This window comes from Numida meleagris, chromosome 4 (assembly GCF_002078875.1).
Source record: "Numida meleagris isolate 19003 breed g44 Domestic line chromosome 4, NumMel1.0, whole genome shotgun sequence".
Lineage (NCBI taxonomy): Eukaryota > Metazoa > Chordata > Aves > Galliformes > Numididae > Numida > Numida meleagris.
Genome location: NC_034412.1, coordinates 48,215,122 through 48,242,107, shown reverse-complemented (window position 1 = coordinate 48,242,107; position 26,986 = coordinate 48,215,122). Strand labels below are relative to the sequence as shown.

The 26,986-nt window shown below is 40.1% G+C and overlaps 1 protein-coding gene across 3 annotated transcripts in view; it reads right to left on the bottom strand.

Annotated features, from left to right (window-relative positions):
* Window positions 1-26,986, bottom strand: part of GALNTL6 (polypeptide N-acetylgalactosaminyltransferase-like 6) — a 453,369-nt gene that overhangs the window by 86,911 nt on the left and 339,472 nt on the right. For all 3 annotated transcript variants that reach the window (XM_021396253.1, XM_021396254.1, XM_021396255.1), the window contains 2 exons: window positions 9,584-9,769; window positions 4,159-4,342 (listed from right to left, as the gene is read on the bottom strand). In XM_021396253.1, the coding sequence (XP_021251928.1) occupies window positions 4,159-4,342; window positions 9,584-9,769 (370 nt within the window). The remainder of the gene's footprint in view (window positions 1-4,158; window positions 4,343-9,583; window positions 9,770-26,986) is intronic.

Below are 26,986 nucleotides of genomic sequence, written 5' to 3'. Positions count from 1 at the left end.
CAGATCCAAAATTTTACTAGAATCACAGAATTGTAGGGCTTGGAAGGGACCTCTGGGGATCACCAAGTCCAGCTCTCCTGCTATAGCAGGTTCCCTACAGTGGGTTGCACAGGAAAGTGCCTAAGAGGGAGACGCCGCAGACTCTCTGGGCAGCCTAACTTCTGGCAGAAGTATATCCATAATACATGAATGCCACATACTACTGTGAAACTTCAGTCCTACAACCTGGGCTGCACTTGCACCCAAAGTCACCTTCGGATAGTGAAGTTTTCCTATTCCTATTTCATAGAAGAGAAACTGAGTACAAACAACTGAAATCTCAGCAAAGGTTACAAAGAGTCTTCTAATTCATTGACTAGCAGAGTATTTGCCAAACTATTCTTCTGGCCCTTTGCTAGAATTACGTGACTCTCCAGCTTTGACTCCCTTCTGGGAGGTCTGGAGATGACAGCTCTACATCTGAATGCAAACAGACCATTCTAGAAAGGAATCCTTGAAGAGCAAGTAGCATTCATATACCAAAACTCCACTATCTTTCCCAGACAGATACTGGAAGTTTTGGTATTCAGTAAGTGGCAGAACATTCCTCTCATTTCCATCCTGAGCTGCAGTTCCATAGCAATGCTGTCAGGTCAGGTCTTGCCCACACCTCTCCCTCCCTACTGTATCAACCAAAACTGCTCTGAGGAGCTGTACAGCCCTTCCTATCCTAACCTGTATTAGTCTTCTCCATTATGTGTTTTTTTTTTAAATAGTTTTTTTGAGCTGAATTGTTGATGATTTCTTGTCTAGTTGCTGATGGCAGCAAAGGACACTGATGCCTGTTTTCAGACAGGGTACATGATAACGTGAATTGATGTTACGGAAGTGCTGAAAGGAAATAAAGATCAGTCATCCCCAAAAGGCTTGAGCATATCAAAGTCCTGCTTTAAACTTCCACAGAGCTTTTAGCCCAGACAGGCTAGTAAATCATAGAAACTAACATGCTCTATATCACAGTCCATTATGGTAACAAGGTTACCATATTATTTTAAGTGGCAATTACTTGGGTTAGGTAAACTCCTCCGGAGGACATCAGAGCTTGTGAGCAATGCCCCAAATCTCTACCACAGCAGAGAAACAAGCCAGTGAAAGACACAAGCCATGATGAACTTCTCCACAAAGGAGGTAAACATCTCTGGTGCTCCCAATTTATAGAGTAGAAGAACATTTTGCAAGTTATCTCAAGTTTTGCTGAACAGTCAGGGACCCTGGGATCAAGTCACTGAGCATCACCATGGCATGGTGGTGATTTCACATTTATCTTACAAAGGCCACTTCCCACAATACAGCAGAATCAGTTTGCTCTGTGTCTGATACTCAGCCCTAAATGCATCAGAAAAAAACAACATGAAGTCCCCTTCAGAACGTATCGCAGAGTTGTATGTGCATCAAAAGAGAAAAATCACTACAGTCAGCAGTGATGGGCTGCAAGTGCAACAAATCAGTTAAATACTATATGAAATGTCTATTGCTTCCATGGCATACAATAAAGGGAAATCAACAAGGAGTTCAGAGAGTCTGGATAGAAAAAAAATATATTTAATGGAAAAAATTAATTCCAGAAATGCCAGCTCAGCTCGTACTGGAATTCAGTCAGCTCCATCCTACTGTCACAACAAGGCCTACCTGACCATACTTCAGTTTGTTGGGCCAACAGCAAATGCTGCTGAAGTCCACTAGAGCAGTATATTGACCATGTACAGATGGGAAGAAAATACATAATTCAAATGATGCAATGACTAATTTTGGGTCTTCTGCAGTTTGACCTGTTTTTATGTACATTAAGGCTGATGTGACCTTTTCTGTTGAATGTGGGCTAGCATTCCAAGTGATGGGAAAAACTAATCCGCACAATTTTTGGATCTCATACCCATTATTTGCTGGTATTTTACTAAAAACTTTGGCACTTTTCCACTTTCTTAAGGATCAACCAAGATCTGATGCTGTTAGCAAGAAACAGCTATTAGAATACCAATAGCAAAATATTTTAATTAAATATATATATATATTCCTACTGCTTACAAAATAGTAACATAATTATTATAGTTCTGGCCGAAGCTGTTGCTAGCTTGAGAGTATGCACCTAAAGGAAAATTGTTCTGCCTCTTTAATTCTCTAGAAGCTGCCTCAGTCAATTAAGTTACTGACACCTGAACGTGAGTTCTGTAACATTTACATTATTTGTTGTAAGGAAAGTATTAAAAGCTTGAGGTGTCAACAGAGAAGGCCCTAGGAGAAAAGTAGTACTGACTTTCAATTAGAAAACAATTCCTTAACTAAGCAAAAATATTGATCACTAAAAACACTTTTACCCTTGCCATTCTTGGCAGTGGGTACATCTGAGCAAACAGAGTGTCCTCGCTCAGCTGGTCTTCAATCCTGTTCCCATGTGTGGGGTGGGCACAGTGAGTCCCTGTGCAGGACTGCTTTTCAACCTGCACCCCTCTGATGTGGATTCTGTGACAGGGAAAACAAAGGAAGGCTCTCCTTGATTTATGTAGGAATCAAGAAGACAAGTTTTTCTGGGGAGGCAATGACTCAAATTACAAGAGATTTATACATCACATGTTCTTTGTGAAGCCATTTATCTGTGTGTGTTACGTATGCAGGCAGGGCAAGGTGGGTACCCACTGTTGCCATGCTGGCAACAACAACAGTTCATGCAAAATTGCCTCATCTGTTCTGTAGTTCACGAAGCCTTGTCTGTTCTATAAAGCTTCCTCCAAACATCTCCTCTTCAGCCCTCTTGTTTCTGAGAGATGAATATGACAAACTGTAAGTGTGCAAAACAGCTGATAAGCAACTCTCTAGCTGCAACAGCTAAGTTTTACTTATACACAAATTTTGAACGCTGAACCAAATTATAGGATGTATGAGGTGACTTTCAGTAAGCAGCAAGAAATCACAGCTGGTCAGAGGACCAGGAAGACTTGTAGAAGTGTGGGGCTTCTAGCAACTCTGCAGTATTCTGTGATTGCATTTGCTGCATCTGTGTTGAAGAGTCATCACATTGGCAGAAGAAGGAAAGTATTTAATCAGCACTTAAACCAACACAAGATGAAGACTGATGTGCCTAGATGGGGCACTGATAGGTAAAAAGGAACAAGGAGAACAATGAAAGTAAGCCACAGAATGCTGCCATTACCTACTTTTTCTCAATGTACCGGTCACCCCCTGGATACAAGGGTCATGCTCTGCAAGAATCACATCCTTTCCTTTCAAATAGAGCAGTGTCCAGGCCAGAGACACTGATTTTCTGTTGCTATTGCCTCCAGGTTTTGTTTTCAGGAGGGGAAAATGCTGACTTTTTAAACTGTCAAAATCTGCAGTGTGGCATTTCAGACAGGCATCAGCATCACAGCAAGTCTGCCTGCCAGCCCTGCTGAGATGCACACTGAACAAGAGACTCAGAGACTCTACCACACTGAATCATGTCTGCTGCCTGGCCTCTCTCTGCTGGTGAGGATTAACCTCAGCTGGTCCTTACAAGAGTATTAAAAAAAAAATCAAAAAATACAATTTTATGAAGAGTAGAAAGTCATTCCTTTGAATGAGCTGATCTATATATAATATTGGTATTAGAGGCTGTACTATCAAGAATTATATACAAATCAGCTTGACACTACTCAGATTTGACAGTCCCATGTTAAAATTACAGCAACACACATACAATGACAATATCACCAGTCATAAATGAAGCATTTGCTGCCACAAATGTGGTCATAGTGATTAATGCATGTACTGTAACAACCCTCAGAAAAGAAAACACAACTAAAATCTGTTCAGAAAGCACTCTGTGGAGTAAAGAGAATTACTGTAGTCACGTTCATTGCTTTCCCAAAGCCAATACTTTCTCGTAACTATGTGTCTGTTTCTTTTTTGCATAGCCACCAGGCCAGAAAAGATCAGGAAGTGTTACTGAGCACAGCTTGTGAATTTGACAACTTGTTGCCCTGATCTTTTTGCCGGTTTGAAGTTCATAGCTGCTTGCTTCTACTGCCTTTAATTACTGTGATGCAGCCTGCATGGAAATTCCTGGGCCTGGCTTCTTCTATTGCAGCCACCTTTTTGCTCGTTTTGCTTCATGTTCCCACTCTCCCCTTTATTGCTACTTACTCAAAGGGATCGCTGGGATCAGCTCTCTGGAGCTCAGGAGGAATCGGGATTCTTTTGTAGTACATTTCCCAGTCAAAAGCTCCTCGCATGGCATCCCCTGCCTGTGCCTCGTAGCCAAAATGATTGTGGTCAATGACATCGATCATAGGACACACGATGGTTCTGTGGTTTAGTGCAATCTGGTCTGAAAAATGAAAGTAGAAAATAGGAAATGGCATGTCTAGTCAAGCCATCTGTCATATTACTGCAAAGTGAATCCCACAGGTTTTTTGATGTTTGAAGATTGCTTGCTTCATTTCCTGTGGCCCCCAAAACATTTCATTTTTCAAATCTGTACCAAGTCTTTGTCTAAGTGGACTTAATGCAGTTGGGCAATGATTAGAAGCATTTACTGTTCTTTAAAGGGAGGCATATCCCTCTGAGACCCAAAGGAGTCCAGTCATCTGTATCTCTGTCACTTTGCTACTCTGAGCTGTCCCCAATCTGTCAGCTATGGTATGAGCCAGCAAGCAAAATGTAAAAATACTCCTTCAGCTGTGGGGAGTGTGTATGGAAAGCTCCTGTGAAAGAGATTCATGTTCCCAAATGCAAATCTCAGACTTTGCAACCATTCAGCCCCTGCTCTGTAGCACTGGTGAACATCAGCTTCGAGATCAAATGCTAAAATTAAAGGCAAATTCCAACACAAGGAACAAAACAGGGCTGCTGTCCTTTCTGTGCCTTTCTTGGCAGTACAGAGAAAGCCTTAAAGCATTATTCTTACTCACCTGTTTTATAAAGAAGGGAGTTTCAGTTGACTTAAAAAAGAAATGGAGCTTTGAGACTAAATCAAATTCCCGTCTCTAATATAAAAGCAGTGTGGGCCTGAGTCTGCCTTTAGAGAATCCTATTGCTTAATCCCTTAGAGCTTCCCGGAAAAGAAATAAAAGAAAAGAAGATATGCCAACTGCAAGAATTAGGCAGAAGAATCATATTTTGAAGTGAGGAAGTACACGAAAACTTTGTATCTCTGTTGGAATTAAAGAATAGCAGAAGAATTATCCAAGAAACCTTTTAAAAACAAGGTCTCAACATTGTAACTGTAATAAAGCTTTTTCTCCAAATGATATCATAGATTACCTACAAAATATATTTCCTAAGCCTATGTGATTTTTTTTATAAGGATTAGATTTCACTAGTGCTTGGAAATATCCTAGAAAAAAACCCAAATATCAGAGGGCGGAATGTGTAATGAACACTTAGATAGTAAGGCGGGAAATATTAGTGTGATTATTGCCAGTATAGACTTTGTTTCCCTGCTTACGAAGGACTGAAATGAAAACTATATATATATGTTTTAGCAAAACTTCTGTAGCTTTCATGTTTATTTTCAGGTATTGTTAAGAGACTGTTCAAAAGGGGGAACAATGCTGACTGCTAGTCAGAAACAGCTGAGCCTGGAAGTTTTACATCCTAAATCTTGAACAGAAATAAATTTAAAGTACTGCTCTCACAGCATTCTAGGAAACTGTTCTGAGACATAATGGCTGCATTACTGTTGCAACTGCCAAATATAATTACATTCACTGATATACTATGTAGTGCTATCTGTAATCATCATGTAAAGTCATTTTTATATAATCTCTTTCCTGTGATGGTCCTACTAATAATTACAGGGCTTATGATAATCTGCCTCTGATCCTTGCTTTGTGAACTGATTGGAAGAGAGAAACTAAAGGGAGATGATTTGGCTGGTGTGGGTCAGAGGTAGACTGGTAATACATTAATATCTTTCTCTTTAAGAGCTGCTGCCTTCAAATAGGCTGAAGGATTGGAAACAAGCAAAGATAGCCAGTGATACAACTGATTGAGCAGTGCTCAAACTCAAACCCCATCTTTCGCCCTACAGCTCTGCAAGACTTTTACAAGTAAGGTGGTGCTAACGTGCCTGGTTGGAACCACAGCAAAATCTTGACTTTTGAGGAAAACAGGTTGTTAAATTACATATCTGTGCACATCAAAAGGCAAAGTAATCAAACTTTGAGCCTCAATGTTTCTTTCAGTATGTCTGAAATAATGAATTTTATATACAGGCTTCGGAGGCTTAAATGTAGCCTGAATATGAATTCAGGAAACAGAAAGAAGTGCTGTAGGGGCAGCTTATGTTCCCCAAGAGTAGGGGTATCATAGCTTTACAGATGTGAACATGCTGCTGCCTTTGCCACCCACTGCTCTCTATCCCAACTGCTCCTAACATGAGATAAGTCACAGCTGAAATGTTTTGCAGCCTCCTCATCCTACCACAAATGCCTACTGGTCTGAAAACATCCATGCAGTATTTTAATGCATGTATGCTGCAAATACAGGGAAAAAAAGATAGATAAGCATCATTGTACAAGTAAAAATCTTGCAGAGCTGAGGGAAAGCCTGGGATCAAGAAGGAACATTGCTCAAGTTTTTTCCATTGAAATTTTAAGCATGCATATATACATATTTGACTTCAGCACTTTTACTATGAAGCGGAGCATGGGTATGTGGCAGTAAACAGGAGTTTTCAATATTGGGTAAGCCTCTATATCAAAAATTTAGATTTCGTCCTAATGAGAAAGATGCACCTCTTTAATCTCAAGTGCTTCTTTCAAATTGGTCTGATTAAAGTAACAATACTATATAAATGCTCTTATTTTTGTACTTATATACGATTACAATGGTGACTGCAGCTCAACGAATTATCTCTTACATGGGTTGTCAAAAGCATTTGTGTTCTGATTGCAATACTGATTTGTTTTTCTATCCCCTCTCTCCTCCTGCTCCTCCAGCGACATCAGCAGAAAGAAAGATGTGCCTGCAGCTTTCAGCAGGTTTGCCCCTCAGTTTCTTACTTCAAGCCCATGATGACTGATTTTTGCACTACATTGGGCTCAACTACAGCAGCTGGAGTCCAAATCACAGTTTTCCTTCTGCTGACTTCACACTACTGAGAAGTGATAACAACCAGCTGTGTTTGCCAACATTTTTACATGGCTACAGCTGCCTGCTCAGTGACCAGCAGGCAAAATGACTTGAGATCTCAGTCTTGGAGTGGCTGATCTCAGTTTAGAATGCCATTTAAGCTAACCAAATAAACTAAATAAAGCTTAAAGAAAATAAAGAAAAGCCATTTTGCAGCCATTTTAAGAAAAAAAAAAAAGGACTGTAACTGAAATGAATTTTTTTTTTTCCAGAGAAAACTCCTATGGCTGAGTTGTTCAGATATGTTACAAGTACTGAAGTAACTCAGTTTCCTACAGTCTAAAAAGTGATAGTCAATTCTGAAAATGCAAGCTAGATGCCTAAATAACTTTGAGAACTGTCTTTAAGTGACTGTTTTCTTTTCTTTCTGTTCTTTATTATGCAAGGTCTTATTTTGAGAAGAACCACCACAACTCTGGAGCAGTGCAAGTTACTGCCCCTCTCAGTGCAGACTGGCAATCTTCACTCCAGCATGGAGCTGAAACGGGCTCTTTCTGAGGACTTTTCACTATGCACGACAGATGAAAATTAGAGTTAAAATAGGGCAGCTCCTCTTTTGGTTTCCTTGAACAACATGCATTCAAATGCAGTGCTGTATGAATCACAAGACAAATCTTGCAAATATCTATCTATCTGTATTTGTCATCTTTATTATTATTAGTAGCCAACCACTTAATGGTTCTGAAAAAAATTCTCTCTTCCCCTTGGGGAAACAGGGCAACAAGGCCTTAAGTTGTATGTTCATTCTCTATTTGCCCTCCCTCATGTAATGCTCTTATTCTTTCCTTTAAAATCAAGCCTATTGATCCTGAGCTGCTGTGCTCCTCAAGATTACTTCTTAGATCCTCTGGCTGGTTTGCTAAGGGCATTTCCACTGGAAGCAGACTGAGAAAGATGACATTGCACTTGAGAGCTGGACAGAACAGGGTCTTGGTCCTTGAGGAAGCTTGTCTCATCTTTTCACTTTTCTTTTTTGACGCTGAGGATTGAGATAATCAGTTCAACATCCCCGTGAACCTAAATGCTATTATAAATTCTTTGTGACCGTTCTGTTTAGCATTATTTATAGGGTCAAACCCAGCTAGATGCATCTTTGCTTCTGACAAGAAAACAGGAAAAGGAACTGTTCTTGCAATTTGCAATTTTCCCATGTCTAAGCTACCAAAATAGAAGGGTTAAATCTCATCTTCAACAACTTAACAAAAGATTTCAGCAGACAAGAGTGAGAATCTTCCTGATTTTTTTATATTAGTAGTGATGTACTGTGCACCTCGGGGAAAAGCCAAAAGGAAAAGGAAAGCTGTATATGTGCACTCCAGGGTGTTTAACGGCTATCTGTCAGGGCTGTCTGTGGAAGGAGTACTGAAACTCACAGTTCCCTCTGCTCCTTTATGCCATTTGGGCTTTACATGAAGACAGCGAGATTACTTCTAAAAATGCTGATCTTGTGATTAAGGGCAGTGTGGTAACAAACAGATAGACTGTAAATTGATGTGGAAGCTAGAAAGAATGTAAATTTGGAATTTTGTAATTATCCTGTTACTGATCTGAAGAAAAACTAGGTAATACTTTCGGTTCTGGTCCCAAGTGATTGTTCATTAGCAGAACAGTGCCTGTTCTTGGCTGTAAATGTTTATTGGCTTATTGTATGGCCAAACTAGCCCTAGGAACAAAATTCAAGAAACAATAACCATTAGTTGATGAAATGCTATCCTGTCATACCCTTATGACATATTCTTGTAATTAATATTTCTTTAATAACAAATTCAGAAGTTTTATTTAGCTTTGCTAGCAGAAAGCACTCACTCTGCAAAGCACATATGCTTTGTATGTAGTCAGGAGGGCAGAAGAGGGGACATTGTTTCCTAAGTGAAATCCTAGACTACAACAATTGATTCTTTCCATTTCTTTGACTAATAGAGCTTTGCTGGGTGCAGCTGGAATGCAGCAAAGCAGTCAATAGCAAATCATTCTCTCTGAGCTTTCTATTGTGAATGCAGTTGTTATTGGATTTAACTCTGAAGTCCTAGATATATTTACAGTGAAAGCTGTTTTAATGGAATGTGGAAGCCTAGGAAGGAGTATGAAAAATGCATAACAAAATTTTCAGGTATATAGTAAAGGCATAGCACAATACTAGATTTAGTAATTTGTTTAGAAGTAGTAATAATACAATAAAATGTAACTCTAATGTAACTCTGATAGGCCAAAGTGTCACTTCAAAGTTTTACTAGTTCTTTGGTTGCAAAAAAAACCGTAAATTGGAGCTGCTCAGGTTTCTCGGAGGTCTCTCTCATACTGCCTCTTCAGACACTGCAGAGCAGCTCCAAATGCTTCTATACATCGTATATCCTTATTGTGGGCCATAGCCTGAGTTACCTAGGCTGTGCTACATGCCCTACTTTTAATGGCTGATGAACACTCAGACACTTACTAAGCAGGGGAGGCAGCCAATTCACGTTGACTTCGCAATGGGAATCCAGAAATGTCAAGACTTCTCCTCTAGCCAGCGAGGCTCCTAGCAGCCTGGTCCGAATGAGCCCTTCTCGTTTCTTTGTACGTACAATCCTCACTTTGGCAAAACGGACCATGTATTCCTCCAGCTTCTCTTTTAAATGTTCTAGAAAGAAGGGCAAAAAAAAGCGTCAGTTGTGCCAAGCCTGGAGGAACCAACAGAAGGACAGGTTGGCATACAACCTGCAAGCTTATCCACTTCCATCTCTTGTCTTTTCAAGACCTCCAAAATCTGCCACAAATCCTCTCTGAGATGGTTCAGAAGTGCAAATGCTCTGTTTTATCACCCAGAGGAAGACGCTGACTCTCTGGACCTTTTACTGCAGTTGCTACTGGCAACCTGCCATCCATGATATAATCACAGCCAAAACAACTGCAGGATATTCATGTATCCTCTGGTTCCCGCAGCCCAAGGCCACATAAATATTCTGGCATGTTTTACAAAAAGTGTCCGTTCCAAGTGGACTTGCTATTACCAACTAAATATCAAGAAATGCACACAGAAAGCAATTTTTAAAAAGTAAGCATTAAACAAGCATGATTAGATTGTTTTATTAATGGGAAGGGAATCAGACATGAAGATCTTAATAGCTGGATAACTACATGAAGTAAATGGACAGCTAATAAAATTAGGCTGCAGATGTACAGTAGTTGATATATTTCTTATCTGCATAATCTGGCTTTGTTCGTATCATAAAACAGCACTTTTGGGAACCTTCTCTATTCTAACTAAAAACACACACTAAGAGCCATAAAAACCAAAACCAGCCACCACCACCCCCAAAGAAACCAGATCTTAAATTTTTGGCTCTTCCTAAATGCATCTACAACAGATATACTGATCTTTTGCCTATAATACAACACCTCAGCTTCTCAGATTCGTTGCTTTGCAAGACTTTGATAAATTCTCTTGGAAAGGAAAGAGGGAGAGAAAAGCCTGCTCTCCAAAATCAATAACATGGCAAGATGCCACATTTAGTGACGCTAGGAGTTGTAAGCTAAATCTCACTGACACAAGTTTATCAGGTTATGACTGCCTCTTGTACCAGCTACTTTACTCTCTGGACTTGTGTGGTCAGTACAGGCTGTGATCCAGACTGTACATCATTACTGATTGCAAGAAGTTTGTTATGGACTACTAGAAAGTACTTCAGCAGTACCCTCAAGTGTATATACACATAGATTTAAAGGAAACAAGCAAACAAGACACAGCACAGAGAATACAGGATATTGTGCTCAAATAAAATTAAGCTCCACCGGAATACAGCTTCCTGCACATACTCCTTCTTGTCTCTGCCCCTTTACTTCCTAGCTGATCAACATGAAAGACTTTCCAAACCTACCTGTAGATCAGGAAGAAGTAGAAAACATCAAATTGACAATGCATTGCTGGCAAACATAAAGCAGCACAGACAAGTTACATGTATTTTGGCCACAACAACCCCAGGCAACGCTACAGGCTTGGGGCAGAGTGGCTGGAAGATTGTGCAGAGGAAACAGACCTGAGGGTGTTGGTCGATGCTCGGCTGAGCGTGAGCCAGCAGTGTGCCCAGGTGGCCAAGAAGGCCAATGGCATCCTGGCTTGTATCAGAAATAGTGTTGACAGTAGGAGTAGGGAAGTCATTGTCCCTCTGTACTCAGCCCTGGTGAGGCCCCACCTCGAGTACTGTGTCCAGTTTTGGGCCCCTCACTGCAAGAAAGACGTTGAGGCCCTGGAGCGTGTTCAGAGGAGGGCATCAAAGCTGGTGAGGGATCTGGAGCACAGGCCTTATGAGGAGTGGCTGAGGGAGCTGGGATTGTTCAGTCTGGAGAAGAGGAGGCTCAGGGGAGACCTTATCGCTCTCTATAACTACCTGAAGGGAAACTGTAGTGAGCTAGGGGTCAGCCTCTTGTCTCTTGTAACTAGTGACAAGACAAGGGGGAATGGCCTCAAGTTGCACCAGGGGAGATTTAGGCTGGACATTAGGAAATTCTGCTTTTCTGAAAGAGTGGTCAGGCGCTGGAATGGGCTGCCCAGGGAGGTGGTTGAGTCACCGTCCCTGGAGGTGTTCAAGAAACGTTTAGATATAGTGTTGAGAGACATGGTTTAGTGGGGTTATTGGTGGCAGGTGGATGGTTGGACTGGATGAGCTCGTAGGTCTTTTCCAACCTAGCTAATTCTATGATTCTATGATTCTATTTAGTGGGACAGCATTGCATGGAATGTTTTTTTGAATGGATCAACCTTGTTGCACTCTGACATTGGCCTGAGATTTGACAACATCAGCTTGCAAAGACTACAGACAGGTTGGAGCTTTGGAAAGGAGAAACTGAATGCTTTGGAGACCTATGAGTCATGAGAGTGGTTTCCCGGAGAAGTATCATATCAAGCAGTAAACAGAAGTGTGGTAAGTTTCTCGGGGTCATTGCAAGAAAATGGAGAAATAAGAGGCCAAATATGAGACAAAAAATAAGGAACGACATTCAAATAAAAATCAAATGGTTTTGACTCCTATGATATGGCTAGGTGGAGAATTTCCAGATTTTCATTTTGAAAAGAGGCATCTCTTCTTTCATCCCAGTTTGCTACTTACATACTCAATAAAAGCCATTCTGCAGCAGTCATGATGACAAGAGCTGTACTGTGTCTTTGAATGATGATCTCTGTCTGCCCAATCGCATTTACATGACAAGGGCTGCATGCCACTTGGACTCATTTTAGGTACCAGCTACAATTCAGTATCACGACTGGCCTGAGGTTAAATCAGGTCTTAGATCATTCTGTGCCCATGTGCAGGACTGTCTAAAGTGTGTATTTATTGATCTGTTTTCCTGTTTTTATGAGCTCCACTGAGGCTATTCCCATAGTGCAGGAATATAGAAGAAGGGAAATAGACCTTAAAAACAAAGATACAAAGAGTCCTTGCAGGAAATACAAGAAAGTCCGTTAGGGCTGTCAATCTGGATTTTTTTCCTGTGTTGTAAATTGTATCATTTTATGGCCATGAAAAATGAAACAGTTTCAAACTGACAGGATATTACATACTTCCAAAGATCAAATCTCACCTCCTAGGTACCACGTCTTTTACTCCTGAGACACTGTGGAAATTTCTGTAGTACTTAAGGTCATGTAACCCTTCCCTTCTGATCTCTTCCACCCACAAGTCTGAATGAAGTTCCACTCACACGGCTATATCATACTAAATTAGTTATTTAGCTTTTTATATATGAACAGAAAGGAGATTAATAATACCAATTTGATTTATAATATAATTTGGTTGAGCTTAGATACAGCTGATGGCAAACTCCATGAAACTGATAATCATTCATATTCTTCATTCACTGCTTCCTTGGAAACTCTGGATAAGACGTCTCTCACACATATATATATACATATGTATATAACATTATTATTATATATATAATTATTATATTATATATATTATATTATATTATTATTTTATTATATATTATATTATATATATAAATATATATATATATTTGCCAGAATAATAGCCAAAATTCTGCACAACAAACACCATCTTCCTTTCTTTCCTTCAAATAGCTCTTCACACATTTCAGACAGAAACGTCATTTGGTTTGTGAAGAATGGCATTAAAACACCCAGCACATCTTCTGAAACCAGAATCACATGTACCAATGTTGTTTTCATCTACTCAGTCTCATGACTGAATCAATTTTTACATTATCCTTGTCAAAGAAAAACTCATAAATTAGCAGAAGTATATAAACAAAAATGCACCTCTAATTCATGCTGAATTTTAGACATACTTGGAAGTAATCAGGAAGAAATAAAAATTAAGAGTTAATTTCTACAGAGCTTATACAAGCGACCTTAAAAAAAGATATGCATATCTAGATCTGTTAAAACAATCACACTAGTAATATTCTAACAATAAATCATGACACAGTCAAAGATATGACAGCTACAATACCTAATCTATTTTTAGTTTAGAGATTTGGCCAAGAAGAAAGTTGGGGAAAGTTGTTTTGGAAAAATATAAAGTATTTAAGTTCAACATCCAACTGTAACAAACTTCCAAGAATGAATACATCTTAAAAAGGAGAAAAAATATCCCTTTTGGACATATAAGTAATGATAAATACACTTTTAAACCTAATATGAAAGTACTCTCACACTGTATTTTCCCTTGCAATGTATCGTGTCACTATCTCGTTCTAATCTTACCAATCTCTGATACCATAAACAAACACAGAGTAACAGCCAGCGGCAGTAGAACAGTAGAATCACAGAATCCTTAGAGTTGGAAGGGACCCTTAAAGGTCATCTACTCCAACTCCCCTGCAGCAAATAGGGACTTCTTCAGCTCCATCAGGTGCTCAGAGCCCTGTCCAACCTGACCTTGAATGTTTCCATCATTCATCAGGACGGGGGCTTCCATCACATCACTGGGCAACTTGTGCCAGTGCCTCACCACCCTCACTGTAAAAGTCTTTTTCCTCACATCCAACCTAAATCTCTCCTCTTTTAGTTTGAGACCATTTCCCCTTGTTCTGTCACCATAGACCCTGCTAAAGAGTCTGTCCTCTTCTTTCTTACAGTCTCCCTATGGATTCTGAAAGGCTGCTCTCAGGTTTCCCTGAAGTCTTCTCTTCTCCAGGCTGTGCAGCCCCAGCTCTCTCAGCCTGTCCTCACAGAGGAGGTGTTCCATCCCTGAGATTTTTCTGTGGCCCTCCTTTGGATATGCTCCAATAGGTCTGTGTCTCTCCTGTACTGAGAACTCCACATCTGGACGTAGTACTCCAGTTGAGGTATCACAGCACAGAGCAGAGGGACAGGATCACCTCCCTCAACATGCTGACCGTGTTTCTTTTGATGCAGCCCAGGAAACGGTTGGCTTTCTGGCCAGCACATTGCTGGCTCATGTCCAGCTTGCCATCCACCAGTACCCCCAGGTCCTTTCTGGCAGGGCTGTGCTTTGTCCTTTCATTCCCCAGCTTGTACTGACAGCAGGGGTTGCCACGACCCAGGTGCAACACCTAACACTTGGCTTTGTTGCATCTCATGAGGTTTTTCCTGGGCCTACTGCTCAGCTTGTCTAGGTCTCTCTGGATGACATCTCATCCCTTTGGCTTACTGGCCACACCACACAGCTTAGTGTTATTTGTAAACTTGCTGAGGGTGCACTTCCTACTGGTGAAGTCACTGATGAAGATATTAAAGAGCACTGGTCCCAATACTGACCCCTAGCAGTAATTAGCTGTAATTAAAAGTGGCATTTTATTCTGTTTAGAGAAGTATTAAAAACATATCCTTCATGTTCAGTTATTCACCAAGGCTACTCCTGTATTACACAATTTGGTATTATCATAGGTGAAACTATTTAATGGTAATGTAGCAGTCAGCAGCTGGCTTAAAAGTCTGCTATCTAAAAGAAGAGCCAGGGATTCTTCAACAAATACAATACCTGACAATCTCACAGTCCAAGAATTATTTCAAACAGATTGGAGAAGACTTTATAATTCTCTGTATAGCAATAAATTTGACTACCAAATTATTTTGATAGTACTTATCATTATGCACAAATTTTGATTAAACTCATTTTTATCCCCAAGATAACAAAATAAACTGTCCACTTTCACAGCACTCCAAAGATTTCCTTCTGAGAATAAAAAAACAAGTTTTTTTTTTTGTGATTGTACATTTACTTTTTCTCACAGTTCCCAATTGCTGTTTTGCTAATATTATCTCCACAAGAAGCAACTTATGCACAAAACCTATGTATTGTACATACACATTTAGAAGCAAGTAAACTCAGGTGCCCAAGTAAACATGTATCAATTAATGTCAGAGCAAAATTATAACTCTAAAGAAATCCTCTTAAAGAAGTTATAACATAGTGTGTGAAATTAAAAGAAGCATGAAATAAAATGGCCTTTAAATCTTCAGGAGACAACACGTTCAGCCCATTTATTACCAAAGGAATCAGTTCAGGAAAGTTTACCATGATAATAAAACAAGGAGGTAGGATGGTTTCATTTATATGCTGTAATATTACATAAATCTCACTTTCAGAGTTAGGCACAAGAGAGAAGCCAGTATTTAAATTCTACAGTGAGCTATAAATGGTGCACTTTGGATATAAAGAAGCCAAAACTCCTGTCACTAGATGTGGGGAATAAATGTCTAATTTGTAATTTAAAGGAAAATACATCATACTTTTCTTCACAGTGTTGATCAAATGTACCCATGAATCATATGATTGACACATGCCAGGCACCTGCCAGGGCAAGAGTTGGCACAGGTGGTGACAAATGAAGAATAATGCACAGGCAGGAGGTTTACAGGCTGTCACTGCTATGACAAGCGATGATCAAGGGCAACATTATATCTCCTCCAGTGATAATCAGTAAACAGATTCTCCATTGTAATTACTTTGTGTGGATCTACTCTGTCTTCATTTAAAGTCTGGAGAAAATTTTCTAAAAAGAGTATCAGAGTCAGAATTGCTTGATCAGAGTAATTGAAACTCTACTCAAGCAGAGCACTGAGTTACTTAGTTTGGTGCCCAAAGATACATTAGAAATTAAAGTTCTGCCTTTGTCAGGAAAAAAAATCATAGCAATAAAAAGTACAAATGTAATTCTTCTCTCCTGTTGTGCTGTATACAAGGAACATTTCATCATCACACCAGTACCCCTTGGCAACATGTGCTGTGTGACAAGCAATGTTCCTCCAAAGTTACTGAGAAGATGTGAAAAGAGATTTTAAAGATGATGTGAAAACTGGAGCTATTTTTCAGGGCTTGCTTGACTGCAGTAAGGATCATGAAAGAGAAAAGCGAATACAAAGAAGAAGCCTTTTGTTAAGTATCCCCTTGTCATGGTTTTGTGATTTTCGGTTATTGGTATTCCACATCATAACATCATGTAGTGGACATACCTAGTTCTCAGAAGAGAAGGACTACTACAGTCCCCACGGTACTTTGCTCCTTTGTTACCATTTTCCAGCCGGAGGGAAAAGATAGAAGCTCGCAGTATAAAAACTTGCAGATCACGAGACCTCGTCCCTTTTTTCCGCCGTCTCTCGTCTTGGCAGCACCTCGCTCTCCAGCCGTCTTATCGTCGGTAGTAGAGTAAGGCCTACCTTGATTTTGGGACATTCTCTCTCTCTGTATTGGATTTATCAGCTTAAATTGTAATTATATTGTATTATAGTGTGTTGTTTTGCATTCCGATATTTTATTTAGTAAATTAGTTTGTTTCTCCTCAGATTGTTGCCGCTGTTCTTTGCTCTCAGGGCCATCTCCCTACCCTTTTCCCCTTTTCCCGGGACGTGGGCCCTTGGGTCCCCCGTCCCCTTTGTCACGGAATCGGGCCTAACGCCCGTAAACCGTTGACACCCCTTCTGGACAGTCCTGCAGGTCCAATCAGATCTGTACCTGTAACACAGCTAATTCTCCTCACCTTCATTGTACCTTCTGTTTCTGCCCAAAAGTTCAATTTGTTATAGTATTGTTGTAAGGTATCAACTAATTACGCTCATAGGATCATAGAATCACAGAATGGCTCAAGTTGGAGGGGGCCTTAAAGATCATCTAGTTCCAACCCCTCTGCTATGGATCACTGTTCAGGGTCCCATCCAACTTGGCCTTCAATGCCTCCAGAGATGGGGCATGCACAACCTCTCTGGGCAACGTTTTCCAGTGCCTCAACACCCTCTGAATAAGAAACTTCTTCCTAACATCTAACATAAATCACCCCTCTCAGTTTAAAAACAACCCCTTTTGACCTAATGCTATCAGACTGCATAAAAAGTCAGTCCTCTCCCTGTTTATAAGCTCCCTTCAAGTACCAGAAGGCCACAATGAGGTCTCCCTGGAGCTTTGTCTCCTCCAGGCTGAACAATCCCAACTCCCTCAACCTTCCTTCCAAGACATGCTCCAGCCCTTTCATCATCTTCATGGCCTTCCTCTGGACCCACTCCAACAGTTCCGCACTGTTCTTATACTGAGGGCCCCAGGCTGGGGTCTCCAGTTGGGGCCTCACAAGGGCAGAGTAGAGACGGACAGTCACCACCCTCTCCCTGCTGGCCACCCCTCTTTTGATTCAGCCCAGGATACTGTTGGCCTTCCAGGCTGCAAGAGCACACTGCTGGCTCGTGTCCAGCTTTTCATCCATCAGAACCCCCAAGTCCTTCTCTGAGGGCTGCCCTCTAGAAGTTCTCCGAGTCTGTACTCATATCTGGGATTGCAACACCTTGCACTACGCCTTTCTACCTCATTGTGACCTCATTAGATTCTGGTGTGCCCACCTTCTGAGCATGCCCATGTCCCTCTGGATGGTGTCCCCTCCTTCTACTGTGTCAACTGCACCACTCAGCTTGGTTCCATCAGCAAATTTGCTGAGGGTGCACTCAATCCCACTGTCTATGTCATGGATCAATATTTTGAAGAGCACCGGTTCCAAGACAAAACCCTGGAGGACACCACTTGTGACGAGCCTCCACCTAGACATAGAGTCATTGACAACAACTCTCTGGCTATGACCACCCACACAGTTCTTTATCCACTGAAATATCAAGCCTTCACATTCATCTCTTTCCAGTTTAGTGATAAGGATGTGGTGTGGAAGCATGTCAAATGCACAAGTTCAGGTAGATGACATCAGTTGCCCTTCCTTTGTTCACTGATGCCATCACTCCATCACAGCAGGCCACCAGATTGGTCAGGCAGGATCTGCCCTTGGTGAAGCCATGCTGGCTGCCTTGGATCACCTCCATATCTCACATGTGCCATAACAACTCTTTCCAGGACGATCTGCCTCGTGATCTTCCCAGGCACAGAGGTAAGGCTCACTGGCCTGTAAGCTTCCCAAGATTTCCTTTCTCTGTTTCTTGAATATGAAACTGATGTTTCCCTTTTTCCAGTCACAAGGGACTTCACCTGACAGCTACAAGTTTACAGATATGATGCAGAGTGTCTTGGGAACCACATCAGCCAGTTCCCTCAGAACGCTGGGATGCATGTCAACTGGCCCCACAGACTTGTACACGTTCAGCCTCATAAAGTGGCCTCAGATTTGCTCTGCTCTTACACTCAGTAATTTTGCTCCCCTGACTCCTGCTTAGAAGTTCAGGGGCGATCTGCTTCATTAAGATCAGCCAAGAGCCTACAGAACTGCTAAATGCTCCGATAAACGATCTTAATTAAATCTATTTCTTTCTATTTACTGATATTCTTTGAGTTGCTCTACCACCTCCAATACGAACTGTATAAATGAAATACAAGAGTAATTTACAATGGTGGAAAATGTATGCCGACCTCTCCTGTTACTTCAGCACAGGCATTTGGAAGGAAGCCATGCGGCCAATAGCATAGCAGTCAGTAATCTTAGGTCAGTAAAATAATCAAGCAACTATTTCTGTTGGTGAAAATTAAAGCAGTCAAATGGCTGTTTTTACATGCAATGATAATGAGGCCAGTTCAAAAGGTTTTTTCTCAACTCACTCTCTGGCCAGCAGCAGAAAGCTTTGTGCCCAATATGCACAGCAAAATCTGTAAGTACCTTTAAGCAACATCACTCTCACTGCGAAAAGGATCCCTGTCACTGCACGTTCTCCTGAGATGGGAGTATCTTCACAGATAAAATTAGCAGGCATGCTTTCCATTTCTCTCCTGAGGCTCTGAGCACACATTTTTCTTGGAACACTACCGCTTAATCTTCTGATGACTGAAATGCTTCTGTCTAGCTTGACAGAAAATACAAAAAGGAAACGTAGAGACCTATTATTATTTTGTTTTCTGCCTTCCAAAACAGCCTTCTTTAGTACCTTGTCATTCTTTTTAGTTTCACTGACTTTATACACACTAGAATAAAGCCAAATCAGCCTAAAGACAGAATAAGAGGAGAGCACGTGAATTTAGGTGCACCAGCTTTCTTTTCAAAGTTTCCCTTTGAGTTCGTCCCTTGTGAGGGTTGGTTGGAAATGCTGTCTGGGTGCAGAACTGTTGTCTACAGTGTACCAGGTCAGCTCCCACAGTGAAGTCTTGAAGACTTCAAGATGGACAATTCCACTGGTTACCTCCCTGGGTAAGCAAATCCACTGCCACCTACACTTCTGGTGAATAACTTTTCCAACAGTCAAACTGCAACTCTCAAGTTGGACTTTGGTGCTGTTGCCTCTTACTTTACCACCTGCCAGTACTGGGAAGAATTTGGTTATGCCATTTGGGTAATTCTCATTCACGTTGTTGTAGGCAAATACTAGATCACCACTTAGCTGTTTTTCTGTCAGACTAAACAAGCCCATATTCCTCAGTCTCTTCTCAAAGGTCATATGCTTTTGGCCTATGATTGTACTGCAAGCCCTCTGCTACTAAACTGACCCTAGCTTTTGTTGTCCTACTTGAACTGTAGAGCTCAGAAGTGGATGCAGAATCCAAGGTGCACACAGCATCAACATCAAGAAAGGGATTACAGTTTCACCTAATCTGCTCACTATAGCTCAGACTTGTTTGCTTTCCTGGTGATACTCCCCTTGGTCCTATTAACTTGAAATCTACTATGACCTTTGCAAGTCCTTTGCAGCACAGTTAGCCAGTTCCCAGCACTACTGGAACATGGATTTCTTCACCCAGGTACAGAATTCAGCACTTCTTGAATCTCATAATATTTTTTCTGCACAGTCCTATAGTCCTTCTGGACAGACACTGTGCTACTTTATGTACAAACTACTTCTTCTATTTTAGAATTATCCATAGATTTGGTGCGAGTGCAAGGTGAGTCACTGTGGAAGACAACAACAGTTTTTTTCTTTTTTTTTTTTTTGCCTTAAAGCTTGCTTCATGAGGCCCTTTTGGTGATAAGACTCTAACTGACAACTGCAAATTATCTAGAGGGGTGAGTGGTGGGTGTCACTGTGCCACAGTACTTCTGCTTATGATTGTAAAGATAAGCAGAAGGGGGACAAGCAGTCTTTTTCGGGGGTGCAGCCTGAAGGAGCTAACCACTGCAAAAGGCTTGCTCATGGCAACGAAGACACTACTCCCTGCTGGCTTATCTGTTGGGCCAGATGTGTCACACTAACAAAGAGAAAAAGAAGAAGAAGAAAAAAAAACCTGTGAAACAGGGGACAAAAGGTCTCCACTAAATGAAGAACTTTGGAGGAGAACTCCCAAAGAAATGAAACCTTTGGAGGAGAAGAACTCCCAAAGAAAAGAAACCTTTGACGGAGGAATTCCCTAACAGAAAGAAACCTCTTAGGAAAGAACAGACACAGGGCCTGCTTGCTGTGAAGCTTCCTGGCTTTCTCCCATCCCCCGCAGTGAATGGACGAGTTCCTGAGATCAACGGAAGCACTATGAACAACGCTGGATCCATGCTGGTGAGTATCTCTCTCTTGCTTTCTACAAGGACTCCTTGCTTTTATTTCCTACCTCTTTTCTATTGCCCACCTTCCCTTCCCCATCTCCCTACGCAACTAGAATTTGTAAGAAATTGGTCGGGCTAACATTTGACCCGTTGTGTCTTACTCTCACCGTTGGGTATACATATATTAAAAGAACCTCCTCTCTCTCCTATAAATTGGAGCGAGACAGCCATGAAGACATTGAACAACTCCATCAAGACATTGATTAACTACCCTTTGAGCTCATTAATATGACTCACTTAATGGCCTTAACACCTTTTTTTTTTGTGTGTGCAGTCCATGCTTCCTCTGGCTATGAATGAGATTGCTGCAAGGACTAAAACTCAGTCAAGGCTACAGGTCTTTCTTCTGCTGGGGGCCTGAGGCCTGGATGCAGTAGTCCAGCTGGGGCCTCATGAGGGCAAGAGCAGAAGGGGACAATCACCTCCCTCTCCCTGCTGCCATCTCTCTTTTGATGCAGCTTATCCTACCCCACAATAAACTGGTTTTTGGCTGTCCTTTGCAGACATGAAAATTAAATATATTCCCCCAAAAGAAAAAGCTCTTTTAAACTAAAATAGTTGAAATAAAGAGATTTTCTATTTCTTTATGTTTGCTTTGTATCTAATTTTAAAGCAATTATCTTTCACGTATTAAGGCTTTTCACACCCCTTTAGTGTCCACCTTCAGAAAAGGCTTTTGGAGATGCCCAAATAAAGCCTACTTCATGGTTGTTTATACATTTGCCTGCACCTGTTTCTGAATGTTTCCTTAATCTTGTATGTCCCATATTAAAAATTTTTGGAAAAAAAAGGCAAGGAAATATATTATCTTCTCAGCTCTATTCCTGTGCTTGTATCCAAATTGTCAGCTATAATATATAGAGGAATAATTTTGCTTACCAGAGGAATGACACATTATATAATGCAACTGCCTTATCCTGGATGAAGAAAGTTGGCTAAGAATGTACAAAGCAGCCTTAAATGGGAAGTCAAAGTAAATTATCAGGAAGTTTTTTTTTGCTACAATGTAAATGAAAAAAATTACCTGCAAGTGAACAAGAAACAGAACCCAATTAATGACTGATTTGGAGACAGTACACAAAGATGAATGCAAAGACACATTTCTCTCTGCTTGTCCTCCTGATAACCATATGGGTTGTAAGCATGATGCCTGAAATCAGTGGTGGAAAGAAACCACACAACTCAGACTGCCACACTGAATGCCACTTTGCAGAACACTTCACTCCCTGGGAGAGCTTCACTGATGCCAGCAGCATGGCTCATGGAATGAGGTTCAACCCAACGGGTCGGAAATTGCTCCCAGCAGAGCCTTGGTAGACCTAGACCCAACATGGCATGCATGAGCATGGCAGCGTGTGACAGATACACTTCTCTCTCAGGTGAGGAGAAAGAACACAGAAGAGGCTGCAAAAGCTTTATCTTGTTTGCAAATATTTTTTCTTTTCTCTCTTTTCTTTCAAGACTGCTATGGATGGCTGCACTTGCAATGGCACTTTCTTACACATCTAGTGCAACAAATGTAATACAGCCTACAGCTCATGCAAGATTCTAGGCAACTTGAGTATAGGGTAAGATAACAAAGGAGTGTACGGCTGCCTTTTCAGATCTTCTCCAGACACAATTAGGTAGTATAAAACTGTCAAAAAGGTGACTTTGCTGCATTAAAATTCTATTCTTTTTACCAAGTCTGTTTACTACACAGGTATTTATATACAGTAACTTGTCCCCAAGGAAAGCATGTTCTGAACTTTCTTCCATGTTGCAAGGCCAATTAGAAGAAGGTTATTTTGAAATGAATCCAGGGAAGTGTAATTTTCCTTGAGATCGATAAATTACTCAGAAAAGTCAGCCTCTTATTTTCAGAGTTACACTACTACATCCTGGCAACATTAATTGTTAATAATTGTAAGCAATAACCCGTCAGGCAAAACTTTGGTTTTGAACGTATTTATAACACTACAAACAGTCTTGCAGATTTTCAGACCTGTCTTTACACTGACATTTTCTGTTTTGCCTGAAACTATCTTTGACATATTTTTAGTTCTTCCTCCAGAATATATAACTGGCTTTTACAGTAAGTGCTGTTGTCAGAGAGCTGTTTTCTCCCATACCTCTTCTTAACCTCTCAAATGCCAAGGATAGATTACAGCAGAGAACTGTTGAAACACTGCTGTGAGGATGGCACTGACCTTACATATGCAGAGCCCTCGGGAAGGGCAGAAATAGAAGTCACAACTCAGGTAATTACTTTTTATGTAGCACCAGACTCTGATACAGCCCCCTACACTGAGCACTTTCATTTCCCAGAGTAATTTGACTGACATTATTGTAACTCGTTGTGAGACCTAGGCTCTGCTAACCTAAGGATATTGGAATATGGCCATGTCCTACATTTCTCTAATTCTTGTCCACTCAATGTACTAATCATTCAGGATCAAACCTTCAGGTCCTATTCTCAGCTTGCAATTACTCCTTTTCCTCAAGAATTCAGCATGTGCTTTTTCCTAGCACATAGTTTTGTCCTTGCAAATAAGAAATGAAATATGCTTTGAAATTGAGACTTCAAAATACAAAATAGAGTTTGGGCAATACTTTACTATTCTTGAAGTTTAATATTATATCCCAAAATTGCCCTTATACTCTGACTTCATATCAACATCTGTCTTTTAGAACAGATGTTGATGTCCTCTCTGATGTAGGAATTGGTGGTCCAAGGCACCAAGTTTTACTGTGAAATGATGAACTGACATAAGGTCTGCATGGTTCAGCAGGGTACAAGATGACAACACTAAAGAAGATTTCCTTGCTGTACAGAAACAGATATTAAATTCTTACTGTTTCTAATGCTAGAAATAAATTTGTAGCTGTTAACTTTTAACTAGTCTTTTTACCTCCTTACTTGCCACAACACAACACCTAGCATAAGCAGACATATCTTCACGGCTGGAATGCAGGTCATTACAGGTTTTAGTAAGTCATGCTTCTTTTATTTGTTGATGCAGGCATTCGGCTATTTCTCTGGATTACTGCATTCCATCATCCAAACACTTTCTTTGTTATTACTTCAAGAGTTTTCTCTTTCTGAGCTTTGTCTGTTGTGGAAATACATCCCTTCTTCTGATACTTTGATACTTCTAAGTCTTTATGGAGCTAGAATAGTAGCTCTCGGTGTTTCACTTGTTTATTTTAAAATGCTAGCTTTGTTCTTATTATAAACTTTGAGGTCATTACTATGTCATGAAGTGCAGGGAAAGAAGATGGAGTTAATATTGCTGGGGACATTCTTGGAAAGCTGCACTTTGTGGGAATTCTCTGATGCCCCACTGGCAAAGAAAAGCAATCTGCTTGAGTCATGTTTCTGAGATTAAGTCAGGCAGTCTTCTTTTTTAGAAAAAAAATTAATATTATTTGCAACAATTTCTTTCAAAAATTAGGTGTGTAGTCTTATATTGAAAGAACTAGATTGCTGTTTGGGTTACATATTTTGAAGTACAAGAATTAATTATGAAAAAGGAAAGCATTCTCTGTTCATGAACTAATCTGCTATGATGATGCTCCTCTAAATAATGAGGCAAACACTGATGCATAATTAGGCATCTCCTAACATCAGGATGAGCTATTAATCAAACAATAACACCATGTGGTTTTCTTTTTTTATGGGTAGTGGATTGGCTTTTCACTTTTTATTTTAAACCAGAAAATAGCAAATAAATGAGCAGCTGCATAAATCAAGCTTTCGAAGAGGAAACATCAAGTTCTTTCTTTTATCTTTTTTTTCTCCCATTGTTTTACACATTGAATAAAACTTGTCTTTTCCTGCCTCTCAGCTGTCACAGCAGTGTGAAGTTAAAGAAACAGAAAGATATGCTGAATGCTAAATGAATGGCTAGGATTCAACGTTTAAATAAATAAATGAAAAAAAATTGCTGAACGTTGATTAGCAGATCTAATGTTACTACTAGCAGCTTTCACATGATGACAATGGGATTATGCTCAGACTGCTCACATGTTCTTACACAACTTATTTTGAATACCCCTCCAGCAACTTCCCTCCTCCATCCTGCTATCTGCTTTGTAACATCAAAAGATAGAGGATGTGACATAGTACATCATCTGTTAGCTTTCATTTTATGTGTCACAAAGTTTTACACTGATACAGTCATCTCTGGATAGAAGGAATGATGATGGCAGGGACTGTTTGCTCTAAATCCCTTTGGAAATCTGAGTCTTCAGAGTGAGGGCTCATTCCTCCTCTGGACAGATGGACACACGAGTCTGGATCCAAACATAACAGTTTGTCAGATCTGACCTCTACTCACATAAACACAGCCTCCTCCTAGCAAATTTTGCACATACTTCTTAAGTAAAGGGTTAATGGTTTAGCAGCTATAAACTGATCTTTTTAAAATTCTTAACTATGATTATTTGCCACAGTTTCCTCCCAAAATTAGGTGCATAGCCTTATAGTGAAAGAACTACACTGCTGTTAGAGTTACATATTTCATTGCCACCATAATGTCTTCTAGCTCTTAGAAAGTGTTACAATATTTCCCAGACTGGACTGGTTCTATCTTCTTTACCAATTTTACTGATCCTTAAGGATGGACAAAATGCTTTAACTCTTAATACAATTCTTGCACCTTTCTTATTGTTAAAACTACAAAATGTGTAGTTTTAACATAAGAGATCAACATAAAAGGATTAAATATATTTCAAACCTTCTGAACATATGAAAAATATCCTTGCCCAAAACTGCATTTAAATTTGCAATAGAAATATGTGAACTGAAGAAATATATGAACCTAAAAACAAAAGATAACCTCATTCTCATTTTAAAACACCTTTAACTTAAAAGCCGACAGTATCTTGGGTGACCGAAGAAACCCCACTGGTTCTGACCACAACTATATGTCCACGTGCATCTTCCCTTCAGTGTATGTTCTCTGAACTGAATCTAAGCCATGACAGTGCTTATAGGTTGAAGAACATGTCTGGCTTAATTTCAAAGCTACCTGAGAACAAGAGCTTTGATTTTTTCTTCAGTTATGTTTTTGTGTTCATATTTTCTTGGAAGCAGTGGAAAGAAAATAAGAGCAACAGAAAAATAACAGTTGAGTAAATAAGAGTTAGTATGGGCAATGCTGAATATGGGAAGACTAAAAAAAAAATAACCCCAAACTAACCACCAAACAAAAAATAGTAAAGGGTACATAAACAAAAGGTAAAATACAAGTAGCTACAATGTTCTGAAGTGAATATGACTCCTGTTCATACCAGACTATCATTCTTCTGAAGAAAATTTAGACTGCGTTTAGCAATATATCTCTTCATCTGGTTCACTTTGCAGCTTGGACTGAAAGGGAAGACATATAATGCATGGACAAATGAAACAGAAAAGAGTCTGTTTTCCCAAAGAACACTCAGAAATGTTCAAAAGAAGAAAATAATACTCCACCTCTATTGCTTCCAATACATACTTCAACTTTTCCCAAAAGAAGCTCTCTCAAGGATAAGAGAATCCTTTAACAGGAACTTCCCCTCAATACAATGGCAATGTGCTCCGTTTGTTAAGATTACTAGAAAACTCATTAAAGCAATTCACAAATGTGAATTTCGTTTTCAAGGAAACTAAAGATTTAACTGCTCATTTATATTGCAGTCCTCTAGTCCACCCAGTTTGGCATTAGCAACTGCTAAAAATAAGCCTCAGTCTTGATTAAAAAAAAAAAAGATGAAATACTTTAGGACATAGGACATCTTATGCTCTTTCTTACACGTACTCTGGCTCGATGTGCCATAGCTAAAAATAAGTAAGAAATAGACTGCAACTTGCTGAAAGATCTGATGGTTATTGTCTGGCTTTCCTAGCTCTAAAATCACAGTTACCAGAGGTAAATTGGTGCTTCTGCTATGTTTCTGAGCTTTGGCA